This window comes from Opisthorchis viverrini (assembly GCF_000715545.1).
Source record: "Opisthorchis viverrini unplaced genomic scaffold opera_v5_57, whole genome shotgun sequence".
In the NCBI taxonomy this organism is placed as follows: Eukaryota; Metazoa; Platyhelminthes; class Trematoda; order Opisthorchiida; family Opisthorchiidae; genus Opisthorchis; species Opisthorchis viverrini.
This window is the reverse complement of record NW_008751714.1, coordinates 1707926-1727248: the sequence shown is the minus strand read 5'-3', so window position 1 is coordinate 1727248 and position 19323 is coordinate 1707926. Positions and strand designations below refer to the sequence as shown.

General features: G+C 41.2%; 1 protein-coding gene across 1 annotated transcript; it reads left to right on the top strand.

Moving 5' to 3' along the window:
- Nucleotides 1–14751: 14751 nt before the first annotated feature.
- T265_03864 (hypothetical protein) lies at nt 14752–18684 on the top strand (the record flags this gene model as incomplete). Its single annotated transcript, XM_009168445.1, has 1 exon — nt 14752–18684. The coding sequence occupies one exon, from the start codon at nt 14752–14754 to the stop codon at nt 18682–18684; it is 3933 nt and encodes a 1310-aa protein (XP_009166709.1).
- Between the last annotated feature and the right edge of the window lie 639 nt (nt 18685–19323).

Sequence of the window (19323 nt, the reverse complement as noted above, 5' to 3'; positions counted from 1 at the left end):
GACAAATAATAAACTCAGTATTCGACCACAAAACTGAAAAATCAAAGTGTTTTTAACGTGTTCTTAAGGGAGTTCAGCGCAAATTTAGAAGCAGTGGGTCTCCTGACCGAATCCAAAATATTGAATGGTCCCAAAAGTATGCAATATAAAACGTTCTTCATGTTTCAGTTCGTAGCGCTTTGCGGCATTGTGAGCTTGCACCATTCCATCCTGATCACCAAAAAAAAGTTAACTGTTGTACTGAACTGGACAGGATATAAGCGTACTCCCCGTCGAGTAATAAATTAATTCATATCATCTGGAGGTCTGTCTTTATAAAAGATCAGTTTTCTGGTAACACCTAAAATAAGTTATATTTGGATGGAGAAAGAATAAATTTCCCTCTCATCGCTCTCAATTCAATAGTATGTACATCAAAGGTACTTCCTTGAATGAAGAAGAAGTTTGTTTAAGTATGGCCCGTGTTTGTGGTCATTAGGAGTATTTAATTTCTATTTGCGTTCCACATCAGTGGAAGGAAAACAGCTTTAACTTTATGTTCATTCCTACCTACAATCCACGATTCCCGGTGCTTCTGTTGTGTAAGCTCTATCAGTTTTCTAACACATGACCCAACAAGCTTTTGCGGTCAAATTAAGCACTTTCGCTAGTTTCCTTACACTCAAAAATTTGGTTACATTATGACCGGTAATCGTTCTTACCCTAATCCGCCCACATTCGTTATTTCCCCAGATTTTAGGTGGATGAAAGGTGAAGTAATTCGGAGGCAAACTTGTCGATACATGTATTATTTTGTAGCGCTCAAGGCTCTAGCCGCTCGCGGAAGACACTTTGTTTCGCTTACACTTTCAGTTTCAAGATCACGTTGCGTTTTACCAAATTTTGGACCACTTTCCGAGTCTGACAGTTGGCTTGCAAGCGTTTTACCATTTAACAGATAGCACTGAAGCTGTCACCTTGATTAGTGTGAACGCTGTCACAAACCGATGGGCAAGCCTAGCATTTAGGCGAGAATATAATTGTGCACAACAATTTTAGGAAGTTTCATGCCTGGATAATTCATTAAGCCGTGGGGGTACTGATTTCAATCGATAGTGTGCTCTGAACGGCGATGTTTTTGTCTACACCGAAACCGTCTGACATATCATGGTCACAAACTGAAGATGTGCTAATCACTGTAGTCTGACAAGTGGTTGGGGAATAACTGAGCTCATTATTATCGCCTTTGCTTTGGGTTGATTGGGCTGAATAGTCACTTCACAGAATGTGTGAAAAAATGGAGCACATTTAAGCGAATAAAATGTCCCTTGGTCGAGAATGGTGTGGGACATTTTGTGTTGGGAATCCCTGAACCAGTGAAAATAGGTACACTTGAGCAGTCGGCTAGCTTAAGATTTTCAGTCCCATTATCCCACAGCACTACTTACTATGACTACTTCCAAGAGAATGCCATTGATGTAGGGCTAAACTTGCGCGAATAAGGTTGATAAGAAAACACGGAAACGCCGGCTGGAAGCCATCAGTTGGACTAGGTATTTTGGCCCAAATTAAATACGTGTAACGGTGATGCTACTGATGGGGAGGGATGCTAGTAGTATGTTTTCTTCCTGTAAATTCAATTTGTGTCTCTCGAAAAGGGAGATCTATTGCGGTTTTGTGGAGTTGCTTTGTAGCGGTTGCTTGAACTTGAGCAACACTCAACGAATATCCAGGAAAGTTAAGGAAGACGCGTTCAACAAAAGATAGATGTTCAGTTTTTGTGAACTAGATGCATATGAGAGTTTTGCTTCCCTGTCCGATTGTCTAACTGATATGTTGGCATTTTCTAATAAATAACGCCGCAGCAAAGGCATTCTTCCCTCCACTGGTAGTGTCTCCTTTACACTAAACTGCCGGCACCACACATCATTTCCCTAGGTTTCCCCCAAGGTTGGCGGCTGCGTGGTTTGATCCTGAGCCCGCGAGTTTCAGCAAACGGAAATTTGTACAACTCTTACGAATGATGCACTTGCATCTAAGCATTGGAATTCTTTTCGTCTCAGAGCCCTTCATCTCTCCTAACCAATGTAGTCTGCGGGATGAATACGACGCCGGAGCACGGTCATCGGGAATTGTTTACAGCTTCCAGTGGAGCATTTTGTGTGCACAATACATACTACTAGAAAATATAATATACTGTAAGTTTCAGTGTAACAATACCGTAACAATTATGTTCATTAGTGAATGAAAAATATACCTGCATTTGCATCTTTCAAAAGGTCACCATTCTCGTTTGGATTAAGCGATTTTGCTGTATTTATTCTATCGACTAAATCCTAAAATGAGTAAAAATGCCAAACGACGCTTCGAATGCCGTCGTTTTTCAAATTTACTGGCTGCGTAACCCACTACAGGTATCAAAACGGATCGCATCAACCATTCTTAGTCTCTAAAATGTAATGGCTGACAATCTGCGAGCGTTCTTCTACACAAGCCCAAATTCGGGACAGTAATTTTACGGCTAGTTTATTTCGTTTGCTGGCCGGACTAATCTTATCCGCTGGCCTCTGTTTATACGGTGTCAATCACATCACCTTCCATGCACCCCACCCTTAATCGTATTTCGTCCCAAATGGATGGTGGAAAATTTTGGTCGTGCTGATTTTATAGCAAAAGAACTGTTTTCAATTCATGTTTTACTTCGTTACAGGTTGCAGTCAATAACGCGAAAAGCTATAGTTGTTCTGCCCACCCAGTGAAAAGTGAATACCTGTTACCACAGGAAAAAGTTGTGCCATTCGCCAGGATTATTGAGTTACTTGCTGTGCATTTTTCGTATAACTGATTATTAGCTTATCACCCTCCTCAAATAAGCTGCAGTTGGATGATTTCTGACAATTGGACCACTTTCGCTCGCTCCATCAAACACGCACGCAGTTCTGTGTGGACAGTTATCCGAGTGTTGCATGACATATCCACAGAAGTAAGGTGTGAACAGGAAAGGCAAAGTGGATTATTCTATTTACACGCACGCAGTGTGGACAGTTATCCGAGTGTTGCATGACATATCCACAGAAGTAAGGTGTGAACAGGAAAGGCAAAGTGGATTATTCTATTTGTCTGTAAATGGGCCTGCAACTACTGAGATAAGGGCTATTGTTTGGACAAAAGCACAAGCTATCACATGAAAAACATCGAGTTTCCCACGGTTCACAATCAGTAGATGTTCCAAAAATATCGTTAATTTATTTTCAAGCTGATATTTAGTACAAACTGGACAAACTTCTTAGTTTGACAAACTATTTTGAACACCTTTAAGAAAGTGAGGCCACAGGAAGACATTTTCCATTTCTTAACGTGTCTTCCAAACCCACCAATGGTTGCAATACTCTTCAACTAAATGCAACTTTACTCCATGATTAACGGTTGAAGTATAGTCATTTTTTAAAAGTCTGTGTTTAGTCATTGGATCCCTAGGAAACGCGGCAACTTCGCTTAATTATTTTAAACTTCAATAGTGTCCGTTACTGCACATTTCAGTGGAGTTGTCAACTCTTAAAAGATCCTTCTTCGTTCTTCTATTTCATATCTGATTTTGTTACATGGCCAATAACAAAGATAAAATATCCTGCGGAACAGACTGACCTATCTAATCTCCTGACAGTGTTATTTCTCTCACGTTGCTACTGACTCGTCGCAGAACATCTTTTCTGTGTCACGCAAAGCAAGCTAGCAAGCAAGAAAGTTGAGAATAGCAAGATATTAGAACGGAACAGTGTATTGAGTAGGCTAGTTTTCTGCGATGTCTCGTCAGTAGGGTTACTAGGGTTTGACAGGAATTTTTACGTGGTAGAACGTTTGAGAAGGGAGCATTTTAAAAAAAACTATGGGAACACAGCTGGAATCTAAAGAAAGTGCCGAACTATCGTTACATTCCACTTTCAACTTTGTAATATTGCTATGCAGCCAGGCTGGATAATACATGAGTTTGTGTTCTTTTAGCCTTCGGTATATAGTCGCTCGAATGCATAGCATTAGACAGAGAAGGTCGTGGAATCGGGAACTTTGCTTTCAAAGAAAATGCTGATGTGAATGCACATCATCAAAGTCTATCTGCAAAGAATTTTCGCTCATGTTTAACGTCTTCGAGATCATTAGATCACATTCAGATGATAGTCAAAATCAGAACTATTTCCACTCTATCATATTTGGGAGTTGAGAGTCGCATGTTCCTCCGAATCGATTGTCCCGGGAAGTCATACTTCAAGAAACATAATCATTAGAAACCTTATTTCTGCAACTACTTTAGCTTTGCTGCACATTTTCGCTGACTCAATGCTTATATTGTATCACAAGGAGGAAATTCCCATGATGTATTCGTTTTCAAGGTGTTTCTAATGAGTTTTGAGGTAGCGAGAATCAAGGCAAGCCAAAACATTTCAAAGCTCTTATTTCTAGTGTAGCTTGTTTGTTACCGTTGGTATTTTTCAAACAATGCCAAAAAAACAAAGAATAAAACAATCTAGAATGAACTGGCATTCTGGGGCACATGCTAGAAGGAATACAGAGAAAAATCGCAACATCAATGGGGACGATTCATTGACATTCCGAAAGGAATTTGAAAATTAATCGAAGCCAGCTGTAAAGCTCGAAGGAGGTGTGAATTCATCTCATGTGTACGAGATCGATTCCGCATTACGGGTGTCTACCCAACAGATCACACCCATCTCGAGGGGTAGACATTAATACTGTACTGGAAATATGATCGCATATCGTTCAATTTTTGTTTTGAACGTTTGATGGGGATTTTATAAAGAGTGATTTACGTCCTTAGTTATCCAAAGACAGGGATATGGTGAGTTATCTGTCCTACACAATTTGTCGTAAGGCAGTGGTTNAGCAGGCCACACCATCTTTTTTGTTACAGTCAAACGGTTTTGGATAACGTCTGACCTCTTCCTTTAGGGTTTAGCAAAATGGACAAACTAAGGATATGCTTCATAGATACTATCGGAGGTACGGTAAATAACTTTAAGATTCGTGTCAGTAAGGGCTGTCCGAACTAACGTCCCAGCTTGAGGAGTTGTTACTTCGAATGGCGAGAAGGTGGCGACAACTTTTCAACTTCCCTCGTACTGACTGCGTTTCTTTTAACGTTATAAATCTAACCAGATGATAGTACACCTAAATCAGTAATAACATGTAATCTAATACGTTGGGAGATGCGTAAGTACTACGGAAGTTTAGAATAAAGATAATTTCCGCAAAGCCATTAACCTCGCGAGAATTTTCACTTCGGCCACTATACCTTTTAACTTTTGAGGGTTCCTGAATTCTGAAATAATCCACCTATCGCTTCTTCTTGCAGTTGAAAATTAAAATCAACCGTAAAACAACTTTATTTTGCACCTATTTTATTTATTTATTTATTTATTTATTTATTTATTTATTTATTTATTTATTTATTATTCACAAAGAAGACTCACAACGAGAGTCATTACTTAGAGACCCAAAGCAAGATGCACTTTTCATCGGCAAACCCTCTTGTAGTGTTAAATCGGAAAAGGACTGACACCATAGTTGTGCCAAAATTATGTTGTTACAGAGTATTTTGATTTAGTCATCAAATCATGCTACTCCATCTATATGGTCTAGCGTACAGTGATTGCCTTTCGTCTGCGTTCGGGCACCGAAACCTAGATTTACCCAGTTATTCATGTTTGGCGTCAAGTTAAACCACTGAGGATTCCAGTTCAGGAACCCTAGATACAGACCATTGTATGTCGTTTGGCCTTTAGTATTTCTTTCAAATTCTTCATCCAGTCCGAATTACCGCATCGTATGGTGCTGTTCAAAAGGTAGACCGGGAAACGAGCTATAGGTGAGAAGTTGATGATGCGATTTTTGCTTTGGTTGGACTCAGATGTTACGTCCAATATCCTTGAACTAATCATGGTTGCACCTTAACTGTGAGTAGCGTGTAGCTGAAAACAATTGCACAGACTGGCTGAGAAAAGTCTAATGTATCAATTCGTCTTTTTGCCTACTTCGCAGTCTTACTTTTGGGGTGTATAAAAGCTTTTGATGTGCGCCACTTGAACGATCTTATCATAACGAGCTAGGTGAGCCCAACCCAAAAACATAAGACAAGCCGAACATGCGAATACAAGCCGAAAGTTTTATTACAGGCTTAATTTAGCATTTCACCTCCGACAACCACAAACTCATTTCTGCCATCCCCAAGTCGATTTGGCTATAACTCGTCGTTTTCAGATGATAAGTGTCTACAACTGTCAAAGCTTGCCAAAACCGTTAATGGTTGTTTGGCGTGCGATGTGGATTTAACTCTCAACATTGGCTAGCTCACTCAACTTTTCGAACGAATGGGACCGTTAACTCAGGTGTATTACTTAGTTCAAGATGAGGGTCTATGTACATCTGAAAAGCAACCAAACGGATAATCATAAATCCTCGTTTAAAGCAATGACTTCCTAGTTTTCTTTGCCGTATATTCTTAATCTTTTCAGTCGTTCATCTTATAAGTTTCTGTCAATAGCTTTACTGGTCGCTGAAATAATCCCCCACATATTACAGTTGTTTACTTATTTTTGAGCAAAAGAACGACCAAAAACTTTTCGCTTGTAGCCCAAGTGAAATTTTCTTGAAAGTAGTATATTTGTCCTCCCCTATGAAGACCGATAGAAATGACCAGCCGGAGTTGATCGCTTCCGAGGGCATTTTCATTATTGACTGACATTTCACCCGAGGCGAAGACACACCACCGATCTGCACATGATACCTCAAAGTCCAGTATGTTCAAAGTAGCTTTACAATTGGTGGACCTGTGTTTCACCATTTTAATGACTGTGCAACTCATTTGATCGTTGTAAAAAGTGAACAATGTGGCTTTGGAGACAATCCAGGGGAAAATTGAGGGACGGGAAAGTTAGCTGTTTAACTAATGGACAAATTCTTCTCACTCCGACTGCATGTTTTTTCCAGCTGATAAATTGATTCTTCTGTAGACGAAAGAGTGACGAGACTAGTCAAAATTTTCCCCAGGGGATATGTTATTTTCCTGACCTAGACTAAGTGGGAAGCTTCTGCTTCGACCAGATTTCGGTGGAACATATTCATACAATGAGGATTTTTTGCGCTTTTACCATTTTTAAACAAATTAGTTTTGTCTGAAATGCTACAAACCCTGAGACGTTTTGTCTGATTTGGTCAAAATATTTGAAGAAAGTACATGTTACTAGCAGCCATTTTGGTATGTTTTTTTGTTTGTTTCCCTTCATCTGCACCATCAAATTTATTTTAAAATTTGAAAAAAATTTTAACATACGACTTTTCTCGTTTCACTTATGTGTAATGTAAACGTCACTCTCTAGCATTCTCTTTAAATTTGTCAAAGTTCATTGGTTTCCACACGTCTCGGCAACAACTGAGTTGCATAAGCCACTGCCCAAATGTGCAACCTGAAATCTGCAAATGAAATATACACTAAATAAAAAATAGAGAAAAAAACTATTTGCTGGACTATTAGGAATTAATGCAAGGTATATAAAGCGTGATGTGGGAATTCTTCTATATTCCCCTTTAGTAACGCATGCATTCAGGGAGTGGGATGTTTGATGACAGAAAGATACGCTTCGTGTCTTTGAGGTTCAAAGCCACAAACAGTAGACCAATCAGACAACCGTTTACTCAAATATGCTTTACAAATTACTTTGCTCATCTTATGGAAATTTATTTCAACAGGTGTTTGAACGGGGTTTATTTTCTTAAAGCACTGGAAGCGTTATAGATCCATAAATAAGGAGTCTTTGTTTCTTAACAGTCACACCAGTATGCAGCTCAAACGTCTGCTCTATCCACGGCTTCTCTAGTTTCTACGTAGGACAGTTCTTCATGGCAAATATTTCACGTGGTAGGTTTCGACAGAAAACATCTTTTCCTTTGAAGGTATAGCAAAAAATCCAGGCTGTCTAACCGAAACGTCACGGTGAAGGAGTTGTTACGCTTGAGCCTATCAAAAGTCGTTAGCTAGCGCCAAGCTGTTTCTGAGGTCTTTCCAACCTTTCATTACTAAGTAAGGAACGGTCATTTGAAGTCTGTCCCATTGCCCCTGTTTGTAGTACTGTAACATAAATATGTTCACTCTTTTTGTTAACATCAAGGGGCCAGTTGGGTACATTCTGTGTTACATCGTGGTTTTCTCTCTTACCTATCCTATCAGTTCATTAAGAGATGATGCTTCTAAATTCAACTTCCGCCTAATATCCCCAATTATTCTTAGGATATTCTGTATTCAGCTTTTACAGTTATGTTGAAACTACCCAAATAGATTTCAGGTACTCATCCACCAGTGTTGATCTGTGGAATGATCGTATTTTGGCGCAAACGTACAAATCGCTTCACCTCACTGAGCACGTGAGGCAAAACAAAACAAATGAATGTCACAAGCAATCATGCAGAAACGACCGTTTATCAGTCCACTTTTAAGCGAGTACTAATGCTCGGTGTCAGCTGCTCTGTTAAAACTGTCTGGAATTCACAGAAGGTTTGCGCAACCAGAGCTCACAAAACTCCGACAGGCGTAAAGCTCGACTTTTTTGACGTGATATACGGTGTCATCGACATAGCGACAAAGGTAATTCACTGTCCTCCGATTATACCTCGGACAAATGGAATGTCGTGAAAAGCGCCCAGTAAATCAAGCTTTTGATTGGGCTTTCTGTCACACATAGTGTTCCGGCTGACGAAGATTCAACAATGAGTGACATTGGAGCACAAAATTACTCCCCTTGTGCGAAGAATACTTTCTAGCGGATTCACTCTAAGGAGGGATTAGAGCACATATTTTGTGTCATGCAACAAAATTCAAACTATCGTTTCCGAGAGGTTTGGTAAACAATCGGTGGATTTATTGCTGGGCAATGTTTTGCTTTTGACACAACGGCTTCGTAACGAACACAAGTGAATGAAATCTGTGAATGACCCCAAGAGAAATTTTCCAATAAGGTGTCCTAGACGGAAAAAGCAAGGGCGAAAAATCCGGTTCATCATAGAGACAAATCCTCCCCCCTAACCAATCTATCGTAAATGTTAGTCATCCCAAATAACCAGCAAATAGGAACATCAGACTGAACACTCAGCACTGATCAAGTTGGCTAGTCATAATAAATCCCACGGATTGGTTCCCTGACTGACTTAAAACCCAATCAACCTACTTACTTACTCACTTGGTCTGACGAAGCTTTTGCCAACAGCGAAATGTTGCCCAGCAATAAATCCACCGATAGTTGACCGAACCTCTCTAGAAAAAAAATGACTTCCCAATCGGTCACAAACATTTTACAATTGATTGAAAAGTTCAACCTAGTGTCAGATTGCCTTAGGTGAGTTTTGTGGGATAATTAAATCTTGCTAACAATTGTACGCCAAATGGATTTGTCAGTACGTACAGTGATCACAATTGTGTGCAGAGATCAGCCAAAAACAACTCCACGATGTGAGCGTGATCGGCGCAACCAGAGGAGCTGCTTGCTTTTGAACAGTAGGTGAACTAGAGGCCTGGCCCCAACGGACTTTATGTAAACTCATTGGCGTCGCCCATGGCATGGAAAGGTTTTGGGGTTCTCTTCAGGTTTCCTGAAAGTGTGGTTAGGATGTGCGTTTTAAGTAACCTTTCATAGTATGCTAACAGTGAAGTGTTTGCGCTTAGCGGAAGCCAATGAGCATAAGTTATAAGGCGCAAGTTCAGTAGGATAATGCCGAACACTAGAGGGTCTATAGCAGTCCCAAGGAGCCAAATTTGTTAGTGTATTAAGTGTTTGGATGTGCATCCACGTGGTTCCCACCATTTGAAAATTCAGTTTTAGTCCGCATAGCCTTTGCCAGTGACGTGCGATAAGTCTCCATAAGCTGCTTAAACAAGAGCTTGTGATTTATCATCAATGCACAATAAAATCTACCTCATCTGTCAAAAAATATTCTGTTTTGGTGACACTAAATACTAGGATGACCAAACATTAGAGACGAATGTTGCGCCTCACATTGTTGATAGGCGCCGTTCAGCATTTACCAAAAAATCCCGAAAACCACTTGAAAAGTAAGTTTTTCAAAGTACAAACATGCAAAGCTAGAATTTGCTTTAATCTGATTTGACTGATGCAAAAGCAGCACAAAACTTTTACAATGGCACTTTCCCAAATCGAATGACATCATCTTGTGTCTTTGTGAGCTCCGGTGCGTTCCCGCTGCTTAAATATTTCAAAGTCGCTATAAATGAATTACACATACCAGCTTGGTCGCTTATTTTCATGATATTCAAATCCGTGTTACACATGAGAACACTTGTTTCTGTATTTCTCTTCTTGAGCCACGACACTTATACTTGCATATTGAAAAATACAGCGATCACGAATATTTATTTTTGATCGGTGTAGAAAGCACGTCAGACACCACTGCTCATTATAGTATGCATGCAAACGTACTCAATACAGTTAGTTCCATTCTATTCAATTAGGCAAGTGTCAAGCATCCAAACTGTACATGGAAACCTAGCATATATCTGGTTTACCTGCAGTTGCACACGAGAAGTTGAACAAGGCGGCCACTAAATTTTACTCAGTACTGCAGACTCCTTCAGTCTTCTGACCTGCAACACCGTTGTTTACTTTGATCAGTGCTGCGGCCTTCGCTTTACTGACAGCCTGTTAATTGTACGGCGGTTTTTGTGCAACTCATCACCCTAAATATCAATGAAAGTTTCATCACTTTAGATCTGGATTGTTCAGAATATGACCGTTTGTTCACACGAACAAGGACGTCGGTCTATGACTGGTTTTATTTACCATCGGATTGAATTAGAAAATAATTTTGGCCATCAAAACGGGAATCACTAATAGATTATCAGGATATTTTTGGTTATAAACTACCCAGTAAACTGGGTGAATCAGATGTGAGCACCATAAAATTACTGTGTCGCTTCAATAGGTAATAAAAGTGTGTATTGCATGTCACAATTATTTTTTAATGGAGAAAAGAGGATGCTCATGCAAGTCCAGACCCGGATATAAAGAAACTCAGAATAAAGCAAAGAGTTTCGAGCCTCGATTAGGTGAATATATGATTATGCAGTTTTGAAATCTCATTGTCTGCTGGAACTTCAAAGTGCGTTTTGGCAACCAAACAGTTTGCAGGCCCTACCATCCCTTGAAAAGCCGCATCCAAGTTGATAGATATTCTTAGTTAGCGACCAGCTTTTGCGCCAGCATCACCTTGACCGAAGAGTTTGTTGCAGCAGAAGAAAAACCCATGGCAATATTTCTTCACAAAAAACTGTCTCTCAAGAGGACACATTGACCAGAACGCCGTCCGCTTCTTCCTATATAACACCAAACGAGACAGGCTTTATCAGATGCACTTTAAATGGGCGGTCTAGTAGTCTTTAATTTTCTCGTTTCCTGAAAGAATAATTGTTCAAAATTGCATGCTTAGTAACCGATTATATTAGAAGAGAATCCAATGAAATTGACTGGACTTAATGGACTTATTCAGTCATTGTTATCAACCATAGAAGATCACTACTATTCTATCTCAAAAACTTAGCATGGCATAACGAATAAAACTAACATCAAAAATAGAGTTGTGATGACAAAAAATGGAATTGAATTGTCGCCCTTTCAACCCGTAGGTTTTATTGTCAGTCACTCCATGGTAAATGCCCCTCCATTATCATCATCGAGGGAGCTTTGACTTATGCGACTTCATTTTCGCATACTCCTTTATGTCCTGAAGACAAATACCCAAAATGTGCAATTGCACAGGAGCTGATAGTTGACGAAACCTTGCTGAAGCCTATAGAAGATGGGAACCAAACAGGCTTTGCCTGCAATCCAGCTTTTTCCGGAAGTGTCTACTCTACCTTTTCCTCAATAATGCCTTTACACTGGGTGGAATATTGTTTTCTCAAACTGCTTGTCTTTACACCTGGATGAGAGAAATATGTGTGGCTATTTGTCTTTAACCAATAGTTGATAGATATTCTTAGTTAGCGACCAGCTTTTGCGCCAGCATCACCTTGACCGAAGAGTTTGTTGCAGCAGAAGAAAAACCCATGGCAATATTTCTTCACAAAAAACTGTCTCTCAAGAGGACACATTGTTATCGACAAGAAAACCTCAACGAAAGGAAATACTTTTGCTTCTTTATCTAAGGGATTACTGCCCATTGAGCAAATGAACTCCTGCACAGTGATAAACATCAAAATGGAAATACCCTGGTTCATTGGTCCCAACTTTTTCCGATCTATTGAACGGCAGGCATCAAGAATGAATTTCACACCCATCGACTTTTCACTAACAAACTCCTCTTGTGTGGACTCGATATGAATCCGTCAGTAGTTTGGTCTACTTTATAAACAATTCATTCCTCCCTGGATGGGGTCACAGTTTGAAAGTGCATTACGGTTGAAAAAAATAAAATGGATGTGTTAATTTGACGGTCCATTATTTTACTTGTTTCACAGAGAACAATTTGTTCCTCTGTTGAACCAGCGACTGCTGGTTCCTGTTGGATCTTATAAAGATCTTGATGGAAAAAAGTTTACCTTAAAGTTTATCCAAGCGGCATGGGTTAGCAATTCCAACCATAGGTTTGCCACATTGCATTAATGCGTCTTGGAGGTTGTTGACACATTCAGTCAATGTCCAGCGAAACATTTTGCTGCCCACGCACAAAGCTTGTTTGAGCACTTGAGTAAAAATAAAATCTCAGCGCTTGGAGAAAGAAAGCTTGCAGTAGCCTTCTTACCAGTCAAGAAAAACCTTCCCATCAAGTAAGTGTTTTGATCACAAACCTAGTTTTCCGCCACATGTGAAGGCAATGCGATATTCATCTATTATTGCCTACTTATCCCTCCGATTTCCGGACTTTATCAGACAATTTTCTGAACATATCTAGAGATTTAAGGGCCCTTTTTAAACATTGCTGATCAACAGCTTTGAGCGGACCGATTCTTCGTCAGACATGTATGTATGCAAATATGTAAATATCACTGAGAATTATACCAGATTGTTTTGACCCGATAAGTGATATAGAAAGTAGAACGTTACGGAATGCAACGCATTGTCAGTGTATATTTTTGTTCGTAGCAGACTCAATGGGCTCTAGGAAAAACGGAACTCTGGTTCATTTCAACCTGCCGCTTTTGGTATGTCCTGAGCAGAAAAATACACCAGGAATGGAGTAGGTCTGTTCAAACAAGCAACCACCTACAAGTTTTTCGACTGTTTCCAAGTGTTCCTGGTGCTGTTTGACTTGGGTGTCTTGTCAGGCGGGTCAGTCGATTTACAAAACCAGGGCAACTACTGAGTCGTCACCCAAGATGTGCAAAACAATCACAACGCTCAAGAGTAAACGTATTTGCCCGTTCGGACGTGATGATTCAGTTGCGTCCAGCGTTCGCTGATGGTGTAGCGGTAATATGCTTGCTTCCCATGTCAACTATCCAAAGCTCGGGCTTCTGTGTGGCTAAAAATATGCAATGGTAATAAGCTCTACTAAGATAGGCATTACGGCCTTAAACACCCCTCTTTTGATACGGATCCGCCGAAATAAATACCACAGGGCAGTAAGGGGACAGTCCGCACGAGTGATATAAATGCAAACTTTTGAGATGGGCATTTTACTCCACATTCCGGTTGCTGGTGTTGTAAGTGGCCTAGGCAGCTCACCGGTCACATAAAATTTCGAATAATTTGAACTCGGCAACACCGCTTAGTTTAAATCTGACGACACTTTTGAAGAATGATGCGTTGGATCCTTTATAAGTGCAACCCCCGCTCGACTGTTTAATTTTCGAGCACTATACCTCGGCTTTGAAACCGAGATTTGTAATGCACATAATTCTTGGCCCTCCAGAATCGACTCTCTTCATGTACACGACGAACTGTCCATCATCACGTCAGATTTGTCCATGTTGTCGGCAGTTTCGCCAACACTATCATTATTAAAGTTTATCATTTCAGTTTTCACTTCCACCAGCCAGTTTAAACGTCATCGAAAGTGGTGGAGTCAGCATTATCTTAAAAATGTTGACTCGTTTCTGAAAACCCATTAAAGCAACGCTAGAATAAGGGCTATTCTTGGCAATCACAGCTTATGTTTAATAGAGTCTGCATTACGGATACCGAGCCATCTTCGAATGGCCAATTGTTTTCCAGCATCATGATGGATCATATTTCAAAACTTCTCACGACTGCTTCCTAGCCATTCTGTTCAGTGTCAGGTCCTCAGAATATCTGAAATTTTGTTAATTTAAAATTATTGATACGGCTACTGCGCACAATGCTCTTCCATCTGTCTTGAGGAGATAAGGAGACCCCGGTTCAGAAGTAAATTATCGGCGAGGGACACTTACATTTCTCGCTGTCTCTATTTCACAATGTACCTATGTACTCTCAGCTCATACTAAATGAAATGCCACTAAGCGTGCATAGGCATTTTTCCTTGTCACTGGGGAACTTCCCTCTACTCATCGAAAGTTAGGCACGTTTGAAAACCAAATGACTGCCTTAAGTCAGTAACATTGCAGTATTTCTCATCAAATGCAACATGAATTGTTTCTTCCTTAGTAGTGTAAATGTAACAGTGCTCGGTTCAGTTACCTATGAATAGGTTTATATGATGATTAACCCACTTCTCCTATTTTTCTTCCAGATGATGAACTGAATTTTTGCACTTGCTGATGCAAAAACAACTGAAATGCATACGCTTACATCCACTTACAAGTTCGACTGCTGGATTATCTGTTATCAGAGGGTGTTGATGGAAATTCTTCTCATTTCAACTGCAATTTCAAAAAATTTGGCAAACGAGCCAAACGTGTTCTTCGTAACTGATGATGCCCCTGCTGGTCATCGTCTGGGCCGCCTCACACATCCGGACGCATACCAGAATGGTGCCATCGATGGTGCATCATTCCAGGCTGTGCTTGTACGCGCCAACCGACCCCCGGCGGTATTTTTCAAGTTGGATGAGCATAAGGGTGACCTTTTCACCAAAGTCCCGATGGATCGTGAAATGCTGTGCTCACATTTAACACAACTCAATACAAACGAAGGCAGTTTTGGCAACCAGGACCAGGTGGGTGCCATGGTTAAGTCACCAAATTGGAACAAATTGGGTCCGGTTGTTGGCTCAACTGCAATGCTTGGAAGCTCATCGCAGGAGTGCGAGTTAAAGTTCCAGGTGGCGTTGCATCGAAAAGCGTCTGCCTCTCTCCCTGGTTTACCGGAATTTCTAGATGTCCGTGTTGTAATTATGGATAGAAATGATCACGTACCAACATTCCATCCACATAAGTTCATAAATTTGTCTATTCCGGAATCAGCACAAATTGGTACACGAATTCGACTTCCTCTGGCAATGGACCCTGATTCCCCTGAATTTGCCATCAAGCAGTATAAGCTATTTCCAACTGATCAGAAAGAGTGGGTACTATACCAGCAAACCAACGATGTGCTATACCAAGGGCAACTTCATCACGAAATCGCTGCCTTATTTCTTGAACTGAGGTGTGCACTCGATCGCGAAAAAAAAAACTTGTTTGTTTTTGAAATCAAAGCATACGATTCGTTCGCTGAAACCACATCAAGCTATGATGACCGGAACACTTTAAAGGTACACGTCCTTGTGGAGGACATAAACGATAATGGTCCTGTATTCAGACCACAATCAACCAAACATCCTTCAGCTCCAGATAAATTGGACATATCACATTTGGTGACTTATCGAGCTGATATCATTGAGACTTCTTGGCCGAAGACCCCCATACTAAAGCTGGAAGCAACAGACAGGGACACCATGAACTTTGCAATTATTCGTTACGAGTTTGCCCCACAAACTGATCAACTTGTCCGGCGATACTTCAAACTAAACGAGCACTCTGGGGAGTTATACCTTCGACAGCCTCTGGATTATGAAACGAAATCCAAATTTACGTTCCAAGTTCTTGCCATTGATACTGAACACGAGCGTAGAATGAAACTTGATGGCATAGGAATGGGGGCTCACAGTGTTGGAGGTCAGGCCGATATATACACATCCACGGCGTACGTGATAGTCAATGTAGAGGATATTAACGATGAGGCTCCTGTGATCGAACTGGATTATTTGAGACTGGAAGAATCCACTGGAAGACCAGGCACTTTTGCTATGGTTCAGGAGAATTCAGACCCTCCGCAGTTTGTGGCTGATTTGTTTGTCACAGACAGGGATGTTAATCCGATGAATAATCACGTAGTTTGCAACTTGAACTCGCCTGGCGATTCACCCTCACCCATATCAAACAGGCTTAGGAATAACGGCACTTACATTCTCACACCTGAAAGTTATTTTCAGTTATCCGAGGTCCGTCGGCAAACTGGACAAGTGCAATATAATCTGCTGACTTTGCGACCACTAGACCGTGAAGAAGAGCAAACGGGTGGTTCCGTTCGCCGTATACATATCGTTTGTGTTGACTCAGGGACACCCTCCAAAACAAGCCATGTGACAGCCAACGTTCACGTAATGGACGTGAATGATAACAGTCCGAAAATTTACGGGATTAAGAGTCACACGTCACATTCCAAAGGGTCCAGTACAATCAAGCTATATGAGAACAGTGCAGTTGGCACTCTGGTGGCAAGAATAAACGTTAGTGATTTAGACTCGGGTCAAAACGGTATTGTTACCTGTAAGCTTGTTCACCCTCTGGAGCGTAATTCTACACAGCCGAGCTATGCAGACTACTTCCATGTCGAGCCAACCACTTGTGATCTTGTCACACGAAAAGTGATAGACAGGGAGTCAGTTGAACCATATATCGAGAGAGTTGTACTAACAATCTTAGCAGAGGACCAAGGCATTCCACCGAAAAGCACAGAAACTAAGTTAGAAATCGTGATCCTGGATGAGAACGACAATCCTCCGATTCTTCAACAAAGCTACTACCGCTTGAGCGTCAAAGAGAATTTACCCGCTGGAACATGCATTGGTCAACTGGTTGTACACGATTTAGATGGCGCCCTTGACCACCTGTCAGCACGTTTCCAGAAGCATGACGACTTACCATTTCAGTTGTGGAACAGCAAGCGTAGCCAGCAGCCGCCGGACTACGGAGGAGAAGTCGGGGCTTCCGTTGTCTATTATCTGAACACAACGAGACCACTAGACAGAGAGGCTAGAGAATCATACGAGTTCAATGTTCTAGTGATTGATGGTTTGGAACATTCGGCAGCTTTCAGGAATGAATTGAACTACCACCGCGTGCACACGACCACGGCCACGGTCTTTGTCTTGGTGGAAGACGAGAATGACAATGATCCGAACATTATCTTTCCGCAACAAGAAAACAAAACTTTCTACCTGTCGAACGTCGAACGTCAGCATTATCAGCTGATGACAGTCAATGTCAACGACAAGGACTCGAATGCCGGACAGTTTCTGTTCAGTTTGGTAGACGAAACTGTTTATGGTCTAAATCAATCCGTTAGGAAAAAAGATAGAGATCCAAAGATTCAGAATCGTCATACTCCCTTCCTGGATGTCGATCAGCGATTAGGTACAGTTTACCTTACACGGGACGTAATGGAGACAGACACAGGCTTATATGCGTACAAAGTGACCGTCGAAGATGACGGCAGTCCTCCAAGGTCAACGTCTTTGAGGTTCTTCGTGCGAGTTGAGCCCACCCCACCACGATCTCATCATCTACACAGTTTGTCTACTTCTGACAGGGAAATGCAAATGGTTTCAAATAACATTGAGCGATTTTCGGGTGCACACACTAGAATAGACCTGAGTAACGCCGAGGACTTTACAAGCAACAAAATATCTGAACAAAAACGATCTAAACTACTCGCTGGTTTTCCCCGATTTACTGGCGATGCTGTGCTCATTCTTTCCTTAGGCCTAATACTGTTATTACTTCTGGCCACATTGTGTCTCATTGTTTACGCACGACATTGGAATGCACCACGATTTACCAGGACACAAGCAGAACAAGAGGCACCACAAACCCTTGCATGGTTTTGTACACATTTATGCGACAGGGATAGTAGCACTGGTGGGAATATCAGTAAAGATTTCACCAGTGGTAAACCCGACCCCAACCTCAAACCTTCCACGTCATCATCCCAAATGTGTGGATTAAATCTCCCTGTTCAACACTTTTATGCGCCAGACAATGTAGGAACCCCTCAGTCACACGACACTACCACGGACATTTTAGATGATTCCACACTACAACGGATTTACACGGGTGACCGTATTTACTATCAGGAATGTCGACCACTGACACTGATTCCTGTGAGATCCACATCAGGAATCGATTCCAATCCTGACGGTTACACAACGTTACAAACCAACACACGATACCAAACATGTACACTGCCCGACAGACACAGGAGTCCTTCTTCAGCGGATGAACGAATTCCCGAGGTGGACACGGATTTACATTCCTTCAGTGACCCATTAAACTCCAATCCAAACCACTATACACCTCTAGTGAAGCGTAAACAATCTCCGTATAGGGACTCTGTGATGTCTAGTCAGCCACTCAGAAAAAAAGTCATGATCAGCTCAATTCCCTGCTGTGAAACAGACTGTACAAATGAAGAACATCAAGGCAAGCTGTTACAAATGCACACTTGATCGACTCAGGACAACCAAACAAAGGTGAGCAACCTAGATAATATTACTTATTTGTAGCCAGTATGCCTTTCTGTTTACAGCACCTAGACTGAACTACGTTGGAAATTAATCAGGCCTTAATTTCCGCGATCCGGATCAAACTTGTTGAAACACAAACACGTTCACGGAAAATACCTGGAAAACGGACCATGAGAGAAGGTGAATTTGGTATTGCCTGGAAGGCTAGTCTGTTGCTACGGTAGCACACAGGACCGAGCATCAGTGTTCCGGGCCCAGTTGAAACCGTATAAGTAGAAAACCGAATATCCGGCAGTCCTAGACCCGGTGTAAACGTGCTCCACTTCATAGTGAATTTCTCTTGCTTCGGAAGAAGCTTTGTTTGTTGCGTCAGAGGAAATTGCCAAATTATTTGCCTCCGTTTATGGCTTCTTGGTTGCGTCTTATCGGAATTAGCGTTTTCATTGGAGTTTATATTGGTACAGGCTATAGCGTGGCTTAAAATTGATGCAAACATAAAACCCCTTTGAATAAATTTTTATCCCTTTTTTTTACCCCAAAGTTTCCAGATTCCTCCCTCAATGAATTGATGTCCTAGATTATAGCTGTGGATAAGAGTCACCCATAAAATGGAGAAGTATT